The sequence below is a fragment of the Cynocephalus volans genome, chromosome 1 (assembly GCF_027409185.1).
Source record: "Cynocephalus volans isolate mCynVol1 chromosome 1, mCynVol1.pri, whole genome shotgun sequence".
Taxonomy (NCBI): domain Eukaryota; kingdom Metazoa; phylum Chordata; class Mammalia; order Dermoptera; family Cynocephalidae; genus Cynocephalus; species Cynocephalus volans.
This window is the reverse complement of record NC_084460.1, coordinates 262,639,566-262,657,683: the sequence shown is the minus strand read 5'-3', so window position 1 is coordinate 262,657,683 and position 18,118 is coordinate 262,639,566. Positions and strand designations below refer to the sequence as shown.

The 18,118-nt window shown below is 36.4% G+C and overlaps 1 protein-coding gene across 1 annotated transcript in view; it reads left to right on the top strand.

The window, feature by feature from the left end:
- Nucleotides 1-7,452: 7,452 nt before the first annotated feature.
- PGAP1 (post-GPI attachment to proteins inositol deacylase 1) overlaps nucleotides 7,453-18,118 on the top strand; it is a 74,001-nt gene continuing 63,335 nt past the window's right edge. Inside the window, exons 1-3 of the mRNA XM_063106468.1 lie at nucleotides 7,453-7,599; nucleotides 12,529-12,682; nucleotides 16,151-16,326. Coding sequence (XP_062962538.1) covers nucleotides 7,453-7,599; nucleotides 12,529-12,682; nucleotides 16,151-16,326 — 477 coding nt within the window. The remainder of the gene's footprint in view (nucleotides 7,600-12,528; nucleotides 12,683-16,150; nucleotides 16,327-18,118) is intronic.

The window sequence follows — 18,118 nt, the reverse complement described above, 5'->3', positions numbered from 1 at the left end:
CATAAGTCAATTTCCAAACGTCAATTTTGTGCAATACACCACGCTAGCCTCTTTGACGGATAGAAAAGGTGATGGTCCTTGCGTTCAATAAACTGTTAGTTTTTACTTTTTCTTTCCTTTTTGGTACAAAGAAAGTTTTGTTTTGTTTTGTTTTTTTCACTATACTGGGGTAAGTACTAGCTTTTCTAAATAGGCAAGTGCTGTGAAGCTTATAGTAATAACTACTTTTTTTTGAGTGCCTTTTACATATTAGGCACTTTACGCAGATAAACGTAATCTTTTCAACAATCCCCAGGGTAGAATTATTCTTCCTGTTTTGCAGATAAGGAAACTGAGTCTCAAGAAATTAAATAACTTCCCAAATTATAAAAATAGTTAAGTCAAAGGTAAAAACTGAACAACACTTCCTTACATTATGCTATCAGCTGGGAAAAGTTTATTTTGGAGTTTGAATTCCTTGGAAACACCTTCTACTTCTTACCAGGTTATAAATAATTCAGCATTGAAAAGCCAACTAATCAATGAAAACAAAATACCCACAATAATCCTTTGTAGAAATGTCAATTTGCTTCCATCATTATCCCCTTTTTACCGAGATTGTGCCTTAAGCAGGCATTTGTCCCTCGAGTATGATAGAAACCTTCAGCTAACCCTGTTTTTAGCATAAAACTTTTTAAAAACCATTTTGTTTTTTTTCCTCAGTGGCCTAGCATCAGGACAGGGGAAGGAAAACATTAAGAATTTTGTAGCTGAGACATTCAAATGGCAATAATGTAGAATGGCAAATGTTGAATTTTTGCAGATTTATCTTTCTGATACCATTCTATAAATGTCCTAACATTGGAGTGACTATTGCTTTGGTCCCTAGCCCTCTAAGAGGAAACTTAAGAGTCTTAAAAATTAATAGCATTTATATTACCTGAAAGTTCCGTAGAGGGATTTGCTATATCCATATGAGTACATGTTTGAGTATACTTTATAAAATGTTATTAAGTAGCTATTTAGAATGGATCTATTAACAAAATTAGTCATAATACTATATCAAGAAATGTCACGATATTTTATATATGCACAGTGATACTAGAGAGATGGAACTCTGGTTAAATTGACAAACTTTTAGCTGAAGTTTGAATTACATTTACATTTAAAGCTTGAGTTTGTCTTTTAGTCTCAGCATTACTCACATTTCTTGACCAATAGCTAATGAGTTTGGAAAATCAGAAGATCCTTGTTGGCTAATGTTATACAACATTGAATCTGGAATATTGAATTAGATATATTCTAGTTGAGGGGTCAGCAAAAGATGGCCAACAGACCAAATCTGGCCTGCTGCACGTTTTTGCAAGCAAAATTTTATTAGAGCATGGCCATATTCATTCATTTACCGATTGTTTACAGCTCCTTTCATGCTATAATGGCAGACTTGATTAGCTGCACCAGAAACTTTATGGCCTACGAGTCCAAAAATACCTACAGTGTGGCCCTTTACAGAAAGTTTGGTGACCGCTGACTGAGTCCAACCTCCTCCTACATAGATGAGGACACATTTTCAGATCCTTTGCTAATATTTCCATAGGTCTCATCAAGTTCCATGCTTTGCTTAAAAATATGAACTTTAAAGAGTGTTTTAGCCAAAACCCAATCTTTTCCTATGTGCCTTAACATTCTCAAAACAAGAACATATTTGTTCCACATGTTGTTGATATCATCTTTTAACCACATGTAATTGGTATTCTCTTTTAACATAAAGTCTTTCATGTTAGTGAAGCCAATTTTCCAAATTAATGTTTTGTTCTCCAAGTCTTTTTCAAAAACTTTAAGTATTAAGAGTTGTTTTACAGTAATCTACCATGGCTATTAGTGTTTACAATTAAAATGTATTTGAATATCACAAATTTTGCATTTCATACTAAGAGGCTCAAATGTAGCTAAAACCTTTAATTAAAGTATAGGGTGTTACTTAAACAAATAAAAAACTTAATTCAAAAATAATTATGAAGTACCACCAACTACAAGGTCCTGTACTAGGCTTAGGTATAAAAAGTGACCAAGACCCTCATAAAGCCCACACCTTTGAAAAGCTTGAATTCTCTGAGGGAAATATACATATGAGCAGAAAATAGATAAAAGGAAAACCCCAAATAATGATTACATTAATCTTTCTTTCCCATTAGAGCTATTACCTGAATTTCAGTATTCATTATGTGAGATTATTAATATATCATTTAAAGCTTCTTAAATTGTACTTCCATTAAAGCAAATTTCTGCTGTACACTTCACCCCAAAGAGAATCCTCTGGCTATAATGAAAATTTTCAATAGAGGAAGACTGCCTTTATAAAACACATAGCACTACTAGGTAACATAATAATGCTAAACCAAGTTTTTGTTATCTACAGCTGCTATTTTTCAGGGTCATAATGTCATCCACAGTAGATACAATCCATAGAATGAAGAACAATGTTATAGTGGTATTTTGCTTTTTTGAATGAAAATCCAATATTTCTCCTTGACTCCTATCATTTTTGCATCCTGTCCCCTCTTCTTCTTATTTCTTTAAATAAAACATTTCATTCTAGAAATCTTTACTCTTTTCTTATAAATTCTCATTACTTATATTTTTCCCAAGAAATATAAAATCTGAGATTCAGTAATGCAAACATTTGACAGTTTAGAGGTTAGAACATATTAGGTTATTCAGCGAATGTACATAGTGCTTTATATTCACAAGGTATTCTCCATCCTTGTGAAGGCGTTTAGCTCTCTTTAGAAGCAAAGCAAATTACAACCCAAGAGTTTAATTTTTTGCCTGGTTTTAATAGTGAGAGACAACATAAACAGAATTAAAAACCAGGATTGCAAGGCTGAAGTTATGTTACCTCTCATTTTGTAGGAATGGAGACTGAACTGGTGAGAAAAGGGTAATTGGGTTGAAAATCCTATTTTGTTTTTGATGATCTACTCTCTGTTTCCTTGGAAACAGAGCTGGCAGCCATAGAGTTGCTGGAATTATGTTCTCTTATTTTCTTTTTAAGCTTTGAAGCATCAAAGAAAAGGTAGGATTTTATGATTGTACTCTGCAGAACTCACTTATTTTCAAATAAACTAAAAACAAATATTTATTGAATGCCTGTTACATATAAGGCACTAGGAGGTATAACTAACAAATTCGAGAAAGAACTTTAAACCAATTGAGTGGAATAAATGTTAGTTTTTAAGAGCCAATCTATTACATATTTTGGATTTTTTAAAAAAAAGTAATAAAGCTTATTTAACAAACCTATAGTGTCCAGATAAGGCATTGAGCCCAGTATAGTTTAGTGAGATTAATTTTAGAAAACAACTATATTTCCATACCAGATGGCATGATTCCATCCTTCTGTGTATAAAATCTAGGTAATATGTGGGTAGTTACCATGTGTTCAGAAGACAGCTTTTGCCTCCAGTAAATAAAATAAACAAATAAAAAATAAAGAGACAAACAAACCTAAAAGGTTTTCTGAGAAACTGATATATTAGTGAAGCTATTAAATATTTCAGTTGAGGAGTGATTGTCAAATGATTATAATATGGTCTTTTCCTTTATGAAAATTTACATTAAGTTTAAAAAGCTTCAATTCACTTAAAATAGGAGTCATACAAATGTTTGAGGTGATGGATATACTAAGCACCCTGATGTAATCATTGCACACAGTTCGAATAAACCCAAATATTATATTGCATTCCATAAATATATACAATTATCGTGGGTCAATTAAGAAAAATATATTAAAAAGAGGGGAAAAATGAGAGAAATAGAGAGTAGAATAATGGTTACCAGAGGCAGGGAAAGGGAGGGGGGAGGGAGGCTGGGGAGAGGCTCGTAGACTGGTACAAAGTTACAAAGTTACAGTTAGATAGGAAGAATAAGTTCTGGTGCCCTATGGTAACAAAAGCTAATAATATTGTATCATTTATTTCAAGATAGCCAGAAAAGAGGATCTTGAATGTTATAAACACAAAGAATGGTAAATGTTTACGTGAAAGATACGCTAACTATTCTGATTAAATCATTATATAATATACACATGTGTTAAAATAAGAAACTGTACCCCATAAACATGTACAAATAAAAATTAAAATAAAGAAATGAATAAAATAAGTCGTAAACTTTTAGAAATCATTTGTCAAATACATTCATTTTACATGTGAAAAAGCTGTAGGCCTAGAGAGATTGAGACATTTGCCCCAAATCACGCCTGGGTGGCAGATGTGGAAGTTCTAGAGCTCAGATCTCCTGATACAGTGCTCATTATACCATCATTAAAGTTTCAATTTATAAAAATTTTAATTTCATACAACTCTTAGGAACTCACCTATGGTTTAAAAATTGTAATAATGTGTAAGAAATAAAAACACCATATGAACATATATCTGAATGAAAGAATTTACAAATGTTGCCTTAACAGCCATATTTAAGTTTTAAGTGAACAATGAAGCTGCCTGCTTTTCAGAAAGTGTCAGAAGCAAATATCATCTGAAGAATGACCAAAAAGCCTCTTAGTACCTTGAATTGTGGGAAGTTCATCCTCTCAATTCTTCTAACACAGCCATTTATCTATCCATTCAATCATTCACTCAATACAATAAGCACTACCTGAGTCTCAATTATAACATTGTGTACATGAGTTTTTCTTCTCTGGGATCTCTTTTCCCCTAAACAGTTAAATATTTTCTTTTGTGCGTCAATGCTCCTTGTTAATATCTCTATGCTAACACTTACCATATTGTAGTACAGGTATGTTCTGTACTCACCATCAGACTGTTTGCTCCAGATGTCAATGACTGTGTCTTATCTCTTATCCCAGTCCCTATGGCACAGCTTGGTACATACATAATATTTCAATTCATAAAATTCATAATTCATAACATTTCAATTAAATGTTTTGTGACTACATAATCTCTATTTTTGTTTTTGCCTTGATGAGAGAGATGCAGAAAAGCAAGAGATCTATATTAGCTGAGAAGACCAGGAAAATTGGGGAGGAAGAATGCAGAACACTGCTGACTGGGTCCTCACTATTGATCACCTCTTATTGACTGCAATTACATTTCTTAAGACAGTAATTCCCAAATATTTATATTCTCTTTGAGTATTGATTCTCACTCTAGGCCGTTATTCCACTTGTTGGACTTTACTCTTACACAGAAATCAGGATTCCCCAGTGAGAGTTTCCTTACCTTAATCTCCATCTCAGTATTTCTTCTTTTTCACGCTTCTGAAAACGATATGTTTCTCTTCCTCATCCTCTTTATCTAAGATGATTTCTCACTACCTCCTAACCATCCACTCAAATTACTTTGGTTCCCTTCTAGCTCCCGAAAGGTTTGGTGAACATACTACTTACTTACTTTCATACATATACGAAAATATTTACATGTATATGGAGAGAGAGAGAGAGAAGCGCATATTTACAGCTTTTGTTTTCTATGTATTTCTTAAAACATTTTAATCTGCCTTCTCTCCTCTCATTACTTAATTGAAATAACACTTTCAAAGTGACCTTTCTCTCTCATGATTTAAAAATTGTATGGAGAGTGCTAGTTAATATTGCCAAAGAACTAACTTAAAGGAAACTTGTCCTCCACCCTACCCCTTTACTTACCCTCATTCCAAACCCAGAGAAATTTTAGATTAATTTTTTTCTTTTACTACATTGCGGAACTCTACAGAAAGAGTAAAATCTTTAAGTGCCACAGAACGAAATCCACAACATTGTTAAACCTCTGTAGCCCACAGTGATCATTGAACAAGATCAAACATCAGCATCCCAGACTGCATAATATGTGGGTGTGATTCCAAGCTATACAGAAACTCAGAGTCAAGAAATTAATGTAAATGGGCCCAGCCACAGGGATACCTTAGACACAAATTTACCTCCACACATAAAAGGAGCCTGCTTCTGCCCTTCCTCTTTTCTTTCTTTCTCTGTCAATATTCCACATCCAGTAGCTAGCTGTATTTGTTTAGACTTGCAACTGTTTCTGTGTAGGGTAAAGAATATCTTGACTTTCAGATCACCTGGACTTTCAGGACTCCACCTCTCCTTTGTTGTTTCTTAATCTGAATACCAGGGTGTTGTACGAGATAAACTATAAGCTTCCTATTAGTTTTAAAATTCTTTATGTATCATAGCCAAACTTCCTCTACACAGAAAATACAAGAAAATGAGCCCAAGTGAAATGAAACTCAGTCAGTGCCAAAAACCATTCTAAGGAGAACTGTGCAGCTCAGCTACACACACACATGCTCCACCTGCTATTGGGTCAGCTTTAGAGTGATGCCCGTGTGTTCCTCCTCATAACATTCCAGTGTTGTGAAGCTGCCACACGTGGTTACGAATGGGCTTGAGCTGCTTTTTACCTTCTCCTTTGTGCAAAACCAAACCGAAATTCTTCAAAACGAATTAAGTCACTTGAGAGTCTGAGTGGAAGCTTGAGCGAAATTGCCTCCTCTCGTTAATATGGAACCAGTTCCCAAAGAGGTTCTGGGGAGCAAGGACCGTCAGCGTCAAACTGATCACGCAGATACCTGTTGGAGACGACAGTGCCAAGGGACATTCTGGTAACTTTTTAAAGGACTACCGATGCTGATGCTTTTTGTGATTCAGGCTTTCAACTTATACCGACAGCACGATCTCGTTGGCTTGCTGGTATTTTTTTTTTTTTTTTTTTTTCGTGAGCCGGGTGCTTCTAAGCGCGGTTACCACCTGGGCCAAAGTCAGCGGTCAAAGAGCGGGGGAAAAGCCATTCGTTCCGTCCTCCAACCTGACTGGTCCAGGGAGCTGTAAATGTGCTCTATTACCTTTGGGAGAACCAAAATTATAGAGGCCTGAGACGTTCCAAAATTGACCGGGGCAGGGGGTGGGGGTGGGGTGTGTAACTGCTGCAGGGAGAGGTGTTTGCGATGTGACAGCTGATGCCCACCGGGCTTTGATGTCCTTCCTCCGCTCGCCCGGTCCACCTCTCGGCTCTGGGCTCTCTATCTTGCTCCCCAGGTTAACCCATGGGGCACCCCCGAGCTCTTCCCTCCCCCCCCGCCTCCGGGCTCCCGCGACCCGCTCATCCCCCTCTCGATTCCTCCTCTTCCCTCCCTCCCGCCTGCCTCTCCTCGCCCTCCCCTCCCGGCTTTCCCTCTCCTCATTCTCTCTTCCCTCAGATTCGCGCTCCCACTGCAAACGCCTCCTCTCCGCCCCCCGCCCCCCTCCCCGCCGCTCCGGGAGACAGCAGGACCGAGGCGCCGCGGGCCCCTACGCGCAGGCGCACTGCGCGGCGGGCGAGCGGGCAGGCTCGGCTTTCGCGCAGGCGCGCGCTGCCCGGGCTCTGCTCTGGCGCCGGCTGCAGGGCGTTCTTCAGCTCTCTCTGTCTGGGCTTGGAGCCCCGAGGCAGTGGCGGCGGTGTCGGCGGCGGCACCATGTTTCTTCACTCAGTCAACCTCTGCAACCTGGCGTTTTATGTCTTTATGGTCTTCATAGCGACCCTGGGGTTGTGGGATGTCTTCTTCGGCTTCGAGGAGAACAAGTGCAGCATGAGCTACATGTTTGAGTACCCGGAGTATCAGGTAGGGTTCCGCCCTCTTCTCACCTGGGCGCTCCCCTCGTGCCTGGACCTTCTGTGGGTTCTTCCTGCCATGGCTCTCCGCGCTCTTGGGCCCCCTTATTCCAGCCTCGCCTCTGTTTTCTCCGCCCCGGGAGACCCTGCAGTCCCCCACTGCCCCCTCGCTTGCTCTTTGTGTCCTCTCCTCACGGTGGAGTGTTTGATATTTGATTTCCCAAGCATCCTCTCCGTCCCTTCCCAGTTCCTCCGCTGTCCTTCCGTCCCCTCCCCGGCTCCAAATCCTGGGCACAGGCCTAGCCTCCCTCATCCCCAGAGAGGCAGCCTCAGCCCTTCTTCCTAAACCCAACCCCATTCGCCTCGCGTTCCGGCCTTAACAGGTGCCCCTGGACCCTCCTTTGCTTCCCACGCGCCCGAATTCTTCCACTCACACCCAGTGATTTTCACGTCAGATTCGCTTTTCTGGAAAGGGAACGAGCGTCTGCAGAGTGTGTTTTGGCTGGATAGTTCCCAAGACTGCTTTAGAGCCTCCGAGTGAAAGGGTAACCTGATGAGTAATTAAGCGAAACCTGTTTAGGTTCCTTCCTGTAAAGATTTTGCGGGTCGTCCTGTTTTGTAGGTTATGGGTCCGTGAGTGTGTGTACATGCCCGTGTCTGTGCGTGTCGCCAAGCAGCGGGCCTCTTACCAGGCGCATACAAAATTTATTTCAGGGTCTTATTGTGGTTTTCTCACGGTGTTGGCGATTTAAGAGAGAACTGGCCCTTCTCTCTCCCCGCTCCCACCTCTTCCATTCCATTTTGAATGTTTTCAACCAGTTTCTTCATTAGTTCAGCATAGTAGAATCTAGAATTTCATTCATGACCATCTGTAAAAAGAGATGGTGACAAATTAAACAACTGTCCAAAGAAATTTCTCCTGAATGATTTTTTTTTTTTTGTATTTCTAAATGCGTCTCTTAATTGTGGAATAGCTATTATAATGGTAACTCCCTACCATAAAATGCATGTGTACTGTAATATATATTGGTAAAATTCAATTTTAACATACTTTTAAAACCATAGCAGATTTTTTTCTTTAGGATGAAGGATGTATGTCAGGATTGCTTCTGTATACCGGTCATTATGGAGGGAGCATATTATTTGATTACGTTGCTATTATTTAGATCGTAAAACTACTTAAGGTTTAAATTGCTGAAGAGCATCCTTTCCCATGGGCAAAATTCTAGTAAATTTAGATTTCATTTGTTTTCAGATCCTTATTTTGGCTTTTTATCAATGGTTGTAAGGGAGTGGAAGCATTTGATTTCAGATGCTATTGAAGGAGAAGATTTTAACGTGATGTTGTCTTTGTTAATTTCTATGCAGATATGCTGGAGTATGCTGCTTTATGTTTATCAGAGGCTATATAGTTAAATACACGGGCTTTTAATTTAGTTCTTTTTTTTAACTGAAAATGGAGTTATTATAATCCCCTTTATTTTCTATGATTTAATAATTAGGAAATTCCCAATAGATTGAAGTAGGTCACTTTAGTTTTGTACTGCATTGAAGAGTTTGGTTAAAATAAAGTCATTTTGGAACAATACAATACTAATTCCCATTTATTTTTAGATTGCCCACAGTTATTGAAGCTATTTTAATATTTGCAGTAGTAGAAAATGCTTTCCTTAGTGTTTAGGTACAAAGCACACGGACCTCACAGATGCATTTCCTGCCTCATAAAATCGACTGGAAAGACAGAGAATTAGTGTAGCTAAATGCAGAAGAGCTATTTGGCTTTTTGTTGTTGTTCTTGAGTAGTCAGTATTTAGTTATTTTGGTTCAAGTTGCCTTTTTGGGGTTTACACTTCTATTAATAATTTGTTAGTACAGTAATAATTACAGTGGCAGAAGTTTTTGATCCACACTTTTAGCAGATTTTATTTTTATAATGTAAGAAACTGTGTTAATTCACTACAATATTTATATTTCACTCTTAGCCCCTTTATTTTACACACTAGGTTGTATTCCACAAATTCAGTTAAAACCTGCCTATAGAAATGAGTCAGTTTGAATATAGTTAGAGAGATTTCTGGATAAATGAGATCATTTTGTTAAGGACCAAATGGTTTTCATGAATAAAAATGTTCTAAAGATATTTTATATATTGTATACTCTAAATTACATATTATAGTAGCTCTCAAAGTGTTCACCAGTTGATTTTGAGCATGTGGGATGTCCTAGTCATTGGATTTTCTTCTCTTTCTTGGTGCTTTTCTTTTACTGCTCGTTTGCATCCTTTTTAGCCAGCCAGCCAGCCAGAAGAGAAAATGGAAGGGTAGAGGAAAAACCTTTATCCAACTTTAGTCTCCATTTTTAAGAAAAAGGTAGGGCAGGAATTTGGAACTCTTTGCAAAAATAATGTTTTGAATTTAAAATTGATTATCTCTGTTTTCTCTACCTCTGATTTTCCTAGATTCACTTATTCAGAGTTAACTGAACATCTCATGAACATATTCAAGCCTGCTAGGCAGAATACACACGATTCTTTAAAGCTTCCCTTATTATGACATCAAGGCAAAACTTAGTTGGAAGCAAATGATTTTAGGCAAATTGTAGAATTTGAGAAGAGACGTCTGACTTGTTTTCTCTCATATAGTAATTTGACTATCTTCACCTGTGTTACCTAATGGTTGTTATCTGAAAGGAAAGATTGATGTTGCAAATATGAATCATACATTTTGTTATTAAGTGTGGTATTCATTTAGCAAGTCATTTATTGAATGACAAGTCTATGCCAGGTGTGTGTAGATAGATACTCGGTGTGGGTGAGAGGGAATTAGAAAGATAAGCGTTAGCATTTGGAAGTGTGCTAGAATTTTGGTCTTTTGAAAGGAGTTTAGGTTAGAGATGAGAAGGACCTGTACTAATGCAGAATCAAAGAAGGATGGACAGCAGGGGCAGGATTGTAAAGATAATATTTAAGGGTAAAGGTTATTGATCAATTGATCTTAATTGAAATTCTTTTTTGGGGTGGAAGATTTGCTCACTGAAAATAATCTATGTAAAATAATCAATTTATGTTAGAGTCCTGCTGCTAAAAATGTTTTCTTTTTAAATCCCTTGACCCTCTTCTCTTTCTCATCAGAATCCTTTTTGTATGCCGACACCCTTCCTGTATTCCTTTCACTCACTTCTAACTTAAACTCAGTCTGGAAATGCAGTTTTGCCATTTGCCTACAACTCCCATCATTCTTGCCTCCTCTCTCTCTCTTTTTTGGTTCTTCCTCTTTTTTCCATTTTTATACTTTTTTCTACTGTATACACTCATATTTTAAAAAATGTTCTTTCTCACTACAAAATTGCTTTTGCATGTTATGAAATATATCAAATATATTCTTTTGCTTTTCTCTGTATCCAGAGAATTAAATATTTATTTTTAGATATATTTGATAGTTTACCGTTCTTCTGAGTTAATTTTCAATGAGTTCAAACTTTGTTTAGCTACTATAGTAAAAAGAATAATGATCTAATATGCGTGTACTGTTTGTTACATCAAATGGTGTACTAAATTGGGAGGAGTTAAACTGTCTTTGTTCTTTTATGTTTTCTTTTTGCTTAATTTGTACCTAAAGAAATGAAATATTGTGTCATTTTCATTTTTGATTGTACACTTTGCATATGATCAACATTGGGACTAACTTGAGTTGACATCCATATACACATATAAAGTAAATAGTGAGGTTAATGCTAGTATTTCTGTATTTTGAGTATTTGAGGAGATAATTGAAATTGGTAGTATCTTAAACAATAAGCTCACAGTCTCTACAGATGATTCCATGGTGTTTTTGGCATACACTATTTATGGTAATATCCTGAAAGGGATATTCAGGAATGTGCATGAATGATTAGAATTCTGTTTTTTTAGAACAGTGAGGTTTTCTGTAGTCATTAACAACATTTACAGTTTTTTAATTCATTCAGTGAAGTTTTTTATCAAGCACATACTACATGTACAGTACTACTAGATCATTAATTTATTGATGTCTACTTAAAATCTACTGCCCAATATAATTGCTTTCATTTTTAATAGATTCTGTCCTTTAAAAAAAAAAAAGGAACAAAAGAGCTTATGCTTTGCTACTGCTTTTATAGATGCCTACCTTTTGGGGAAATGTTAAGACCTAATATATATTACTTGGAGAGAAATTTATGCCAACTACTGGCTCATTTGGTATACAATAATAAGAATTGCAGAGTAGTTTAAGGCTTGCTGACAGACCATGCACCTGGTCCATGAAAACTGAAACAGATGCTAATTCACTAGAATGTTTATGGTAAGAAGACTGTACATGCCTTGACCAAGACATGGCTGTAAGGTTCAGATTAATTTGTTAAGCACATTGTAGGTCAAAGCATGTTAAGTTGAGAGGTCAGAAAGCTGCATTATAAAATGAACCTACTATCCTCTGAGGCTGTAACAGCTGAGATATATAGTTGGGCCCGAGTAAAAGGAAAGACATTACAAAACAGTTTAAAATGGCAAAAAGGATTGATTTGAGAATGGAAAGCTTTTATCATTTCTAAGTATAATTGATACTGATACTAAATTAAATGCATTTCCAATTATGTTAACATGTAACTTGCTGACATATACCAATGTTTTTCTGCTTTTGTCAGTGGCTATTTTGAGTAATTTGTATTTGTTAGAATTTCAGGTAGTCCTATTTTATGCTTTCCTGAAGACTACATGGTTCAAAATTCACATAATTCAAGACTAATTCTCTATATGAATAAGTTATGAGTCAAACTTGTTTTGTGAATTAAGTGTGGTTTTATCATTAGTAATATTTTTATATTGCACTATTTCAAATTTATATGATTCAGAGTTGCATACAGTGAGGCTGAATTGTATTAATAAAACTGATTAAAGTGAAATCTCTTTTTTTTCCTGTAGAAAATAGAACTTCCAAAGAAGCTGGCAAAACGCTATCCAGCCTATGAGTTATATCTTTACGGAGAAGGATCCTATGCTGAAGAACACAAAATTCTCCCTTTGACGGGTATTCCAGTTCTCTTTCTTCCTGGTAATGCTGGAAGTTATAAGCAAGGTAAGTCTTAGAAGTAAATTTTGAAAGCTATGAAATTCACTTCAAAAATTTGAATCGTATGCATACTCAGCGAATTAAATGAAGTGAATGAAATGCATACTCTGTGGTCAGTACTGTGTTAGGCTTACTGGGAGACCCGAACGTATGACATTTTCTCTGAGAGAAAGTATATGTGAGAAGTACGTGGAAAAGAAGAGATGATTGCTTTGCAAAGAGTGAGAAGGAGAAAAAGAATAAGATGGAGTGTGCTAAGTAAATGATACAGGAATCAGCAGAGGAAAGAGGTTTATGCTGGAAATAGAGGGTAAAGAGAAAAGAACCTGAAGCATTGATTAGGGTAGTAAATCAGTGGCTTATGTCATGCTGAAGAGAGGAGATTGGTTTCTTTCCTTTGAAGCTATGTAAGTTCGAGATATTTAGAAATACTGAGGGAAACCCAGAAAGGTAAGGGTACAGAAGTTATATATACAGATTCCAAATTGAATGTTGGCTTGGAGATATAGCAGTTATTTCTGGCATAACAGCCAAGTTATCTGGAAGTGATTTAGTTTTCAACTAAAATGTGCTTTTTTGGTTATTAAACGGACTAGAATTGTTATGTAATGAGACTAGAATTGTTTCAATGTGTAGTATAATTACTTACATGTTTGTTTATTCATCTAGTAAATATTTATGAGATAACTACCATGACCCAGGCGATATTCTAGGTGTTAGGGATCCAAAGCAGACCAAGACAAATATAGTGCCTCTCTCATCAAACTCATATTCTTGTTGGAAAGACAGCTGTCAAACAAATATGTCAGTAATGTTAAAAGCTGGAAAGAAAAATAAAACAGAGTAAGAGGATAGAGGATATGCAGGGTCAGAAGGTGGCTAGTGTAGGTGAGATGGTCAGAAAAGACCACGGAGAAGAAGTAACGTTTGAGCAGAGGGGTGATTGTAGCAAGGGATTGCATGTGACACTTTGGGGGAAGGCCCTGGGGCAAGAACATATTTCGTGCCATTCAAGGCCACTGTGACTAGAGAAAGTGAAATGAGATGAGAATAGAAAAATAGCTACAGGATATATCATATAAGCTGTGGAAAAGACTGAATTTTGATCTAAGTGTGATGGGAAACTGTTGGAGGGGTTTGGGTAATAAATGATATAATTTGATTGTTAATTTATATAAAATTATATAGTTTAATTATTGTTGTATTTGAAATATTACACATGTACAGAGAAATACATAGAATATAGATGTTCAGTTAAAAGTTATTATAAAGTGAACACCTATGGAACCAAAAGCCAGGTCAAGAAGAGGAAGATTGCCAGTATTCTGGAAACCTTTTGTATGCCCCTTCATGATTAAAACACCCTTCTCAATCCTGACTTCAAAGTAGTAATTTCCTTAATTTTCGTTATAGTTTTGGTATTGAAGTATGCATCCCCAATACAATCTATTTATTTGGGGCTCTTTTTAAACTTTGTAATGTAAAAAATAATCATTCAGTCTGTATTCTTTTGTATCTGGCTTTTTCTACTCAGTATTGTCTTTGAAATTCATCCAAGTCATGTGAGCTGTTATTTGTTCATTTTCCTTATTCTATCTTATTCTGTTGTATGACTATACCATAGTCTATCCATTCTGTCTTTGGTCATTTGGGTTGTATACATTTATTGACAGTTACAAATAATGAATATTATTCTATATATATCTTGCAGCACCTAAGCCCATTTTTCTTTAAGAAGTATAGCTAAGAGTGTAATTCCATGTTACAAGTTATGGTATTCTTTTATCCTTACTGATTGTGCTGACTTATATTACCACAAGCAGTACATTATACTTCCCTTTGTCATTGTCCTTGACAACATTGAAATTGTCGGATTTAAAAATTTTATCCATTCTGGTAGGTGTGATTTACTCTTAAAAAATGATCAACGTGGCTTTACTGTGAAGAGAATATGCTATAAAAAGGCAAGAGTGGATTCAGTAAAGACACTAAACATCACTTGTCATCAGAGAAATACAAGACAAAATGAGATACCACTTCATACCTACTAGCATAGCTGTAATCAAAAAGACAGATATCACGTTTTGGTGAAGATGTGGAGAAATCGGAACCCTCATACACTGCTGGTGGGAATGTAAAATGGTGCAACTGCTTTGGAATGTAGTTTGGTAGTTCTTCAGAATGTTAGCTCAGAGCTGTCATATGACCCAACAATTTCGTTCCTAGGTATCTACCCAAGAAAAATAAACATACATCCACCCCAAAACTTGTGTACAAATGTTCATTGTAGCACTATTCATAATAGTCAAAAGATGGAAAAAACCCAGTGTCCATCAACTGATGAATGGATGAATAAAATGTGGCATATCCATACAGTGGAATAATATTAAGTGATAAATATTAAGTTGACTGATACATGCTACAACATGGATGAACCTTGGAAACATTATAAGTGAAAAAAGCCAGTCACAAGGGACCACAGATTGTATGATCCCATTTATACAAAATGTCCAGAGTACACAAATCCATAGAGACAGAAAGTAGATTAGTGCTTTCCAGGGGCTGGGAGAAGTATGAGAATGGGGGTGACTCCTGATGGGCACAGGGTTTGTTTTTGAAGTGATTTAAAAATGTCTAATGTTAGATTTCAGAGACGATTGTACAATACATACCAGAGATGGTGCATAAACTATAATTGAATTGTATACTTACCATGGTGAGTTGTATAATATGTGAATTATTGTGTGTGTATAGTATATGTTTAAAAAAATGGAATGGCAAACAGATATTTTGTTTGCTAAACCATATGCTGCAATTTTTATGCCACATAATGTAACCAATCATAATAAGTTTTGTTAAAGGGTTTGCAAAACTACAACAAGAACAAAAAAAGTGGAAGCTGGGAGACCAGTTAGGAATGTGTAAGAGTAGTTCAGGCAAGAGATGATTCTGCTTGGATTAGGAAGGTAGTGCTGGAAATGGTGAGAAGTCTCAACTGGAGATATACTTGGAAAGTAGAGCATGGTAGAACTTACTGATTGATTGGATGTCATATGTAAGAAAAATAGACAAATGAAGCATGAGTATCTAAATCTGCTAAAGTGATAAGCAGACATTTCTTGTAGGAACCTTCTCTTTCTTAAAATCCTTAATAGGTGTGACAAAATTCCTATTTGTTATTCTTCAAAGTATCACTCTCTTCCCTTTTAGCTATTGTTGCCCCTGCTGAAGGGGAAGCAGGTAGAGAATGAGTGGCCTGTTAACTTTTTATTTATTTAATTTAAAAAATATTTAGGGCACAGTGTTCAAGGCATGCATCTGCTAGGTTAGTTTGTTCTTCTAAATTGGTATCACCCTGAAATAGGTTGTTTATATTCATGATGTGGCATGAAGTTATTAAGATACTTCGAAGCAAGAATAGATGAAACTTTAAAAATTTTTATTAAGTGTGCACTTCATTCTTTTCCTCTGTAGTTCGTTCTATTGGCTCTATTGCACTTAGAAAAGCAGAAGACATTGACTTCAAGTACCACTTTGACTTCTTTAGTGTGAACTTTAATGAAGAACTGGTGGCACTGTATGGTGGTAGTCTTCAGAAACAGACCAAGTTTGTACATGAATGCATTAAAACAATTCTCAAACTTTATAAGGTAAGAGAAAAGCATCTAAATCGATAATGATGCAGCCTATCAGCATCTTTTTTTTTTTTAAGGGACTCAATATATTTTAAGTTGTATATTTGTTTACATGGAAGTTAAAGCAAAGATGGTATAAAGTTTTTTCTTGTAAGAGTCTTGTCTGGAACTCAGTGGTAGTTTTGAAGTTTAAATTGAATTTATAAGAAACCTAGCTAGTGGTGAATTCAGGAAAAAATAATTGGCTTTATATATAAATTAGGAGAGCAGTGCATTTTCCAAAAATCACTGGAATAGATTTCTGCTTCTAGCCATGACTAGGTAACTCGTAATAGAGTAGACCTCCTGTGTATGTAAACAACTGTAAAACTGGTAGAGATATTTGAAGCACTTATTTTGAGATGTTGGATAACCAGGCAGCAAAGGATTATGATCACTGAAAGAAGCTAGCTCTATGATTGCCTTAGCTTTCTGACTGGAAGCATTTTCCTGACCGTGAGGCAAGTAGATGGAAATCAAGCAATGCACACACATTGATATCACTGAGCTGAAGGAGGAAGAGAATTGGAATTTGGGGCTGCTCATATGGCTAGTATGGGCAGGGTGTGAGAAAGAAGAGAATAAGGCAGAGAAAGAGCTCTAAAAATTTGCTTTTTTCGATCTTTGAATGCCATGCTGCATATACTCAGGATAGGAAGCTACATAGCAGTGGCATACCAAGGAGGAAATGGTGGGCTGTGTCCATCTCAGCTGTAAGAAATAAGAGAGAATATGTGTCTTTAGAGACCTTTACAAGAGCAGCAAAACAGGCTAAAAATCATTCTGTGCAAGCAAGCAATTTTAAACAATGTCAGGGATAAAATACAATTAGCTACTTGGGTAAACCACTTCCTCCCTTGCATGCCACTCTACAAATCCTGGATAAAACAGCTACTGGGGAACTGCAAACTAAGTTGATATGTCAGAGGTCACATGGTACTGGGAAATAGGGGTTCTGACTAGTAGGACCTATCTGAACACACAGTAACCATTCAATTGAGACCCCAGAAAGGACATAATTTAGGAATAAGACTACTCTAACCCTAAAGTAAGAGCTACTCTTGTATCTACCTTAACAGTACTTAAATATAAAATAAGCCTCAAAAATATCAAAGTTAAGGATTTAAAGTGAAAGATGCACATAGCAAAGAAACAAATGGGATATCTCAGCAGAGACATAGAAACTATAAACAAAGCAAAAAGGAAAATTTAGAATTAAAACAATACATATCAGAAATGAGAAGTTTACTAGATAGGCTTAAACGAGATTAAACACTATAGAAGGAGAGATCACTGGATTTGAAGACAGGACAATAAAAACTATACAAACTGAAGCACACATGATAAAAGGATGAAAAGGACAGAGCCTCGGGGAATCTGTGGGACAGTAATGAAGAGTCTAACAAACAATCAGAACCCCAGAAGAAGAGGAGAGAGAAATAGGGGAGGAAAACATATTCAAAGAATTAATTTCCCCAAATATTCCAATTTTGATTAAAAGATTTCAACCCATGATTCAAGAAGTTCAGTGAATTTGCCCCAAATTTGCACCCAAATTTCAAGTTTGCCCCAATTTTCCAGTTTTCAATTTGCCCAAATTTCAGTTTGCCCCAAATTTTCCAATTTTGATTAAAAAATTTCAATCCATGATTCAAGAAGGTCAGTGAATGTCAAACAGGATAAACACAAGAAAATTACAGTTAAGTATATCATAGTCAGATTGCTGAATACCAAAGTAAAGAGAAAAATCTTAAAAGCAGCTAGAGAA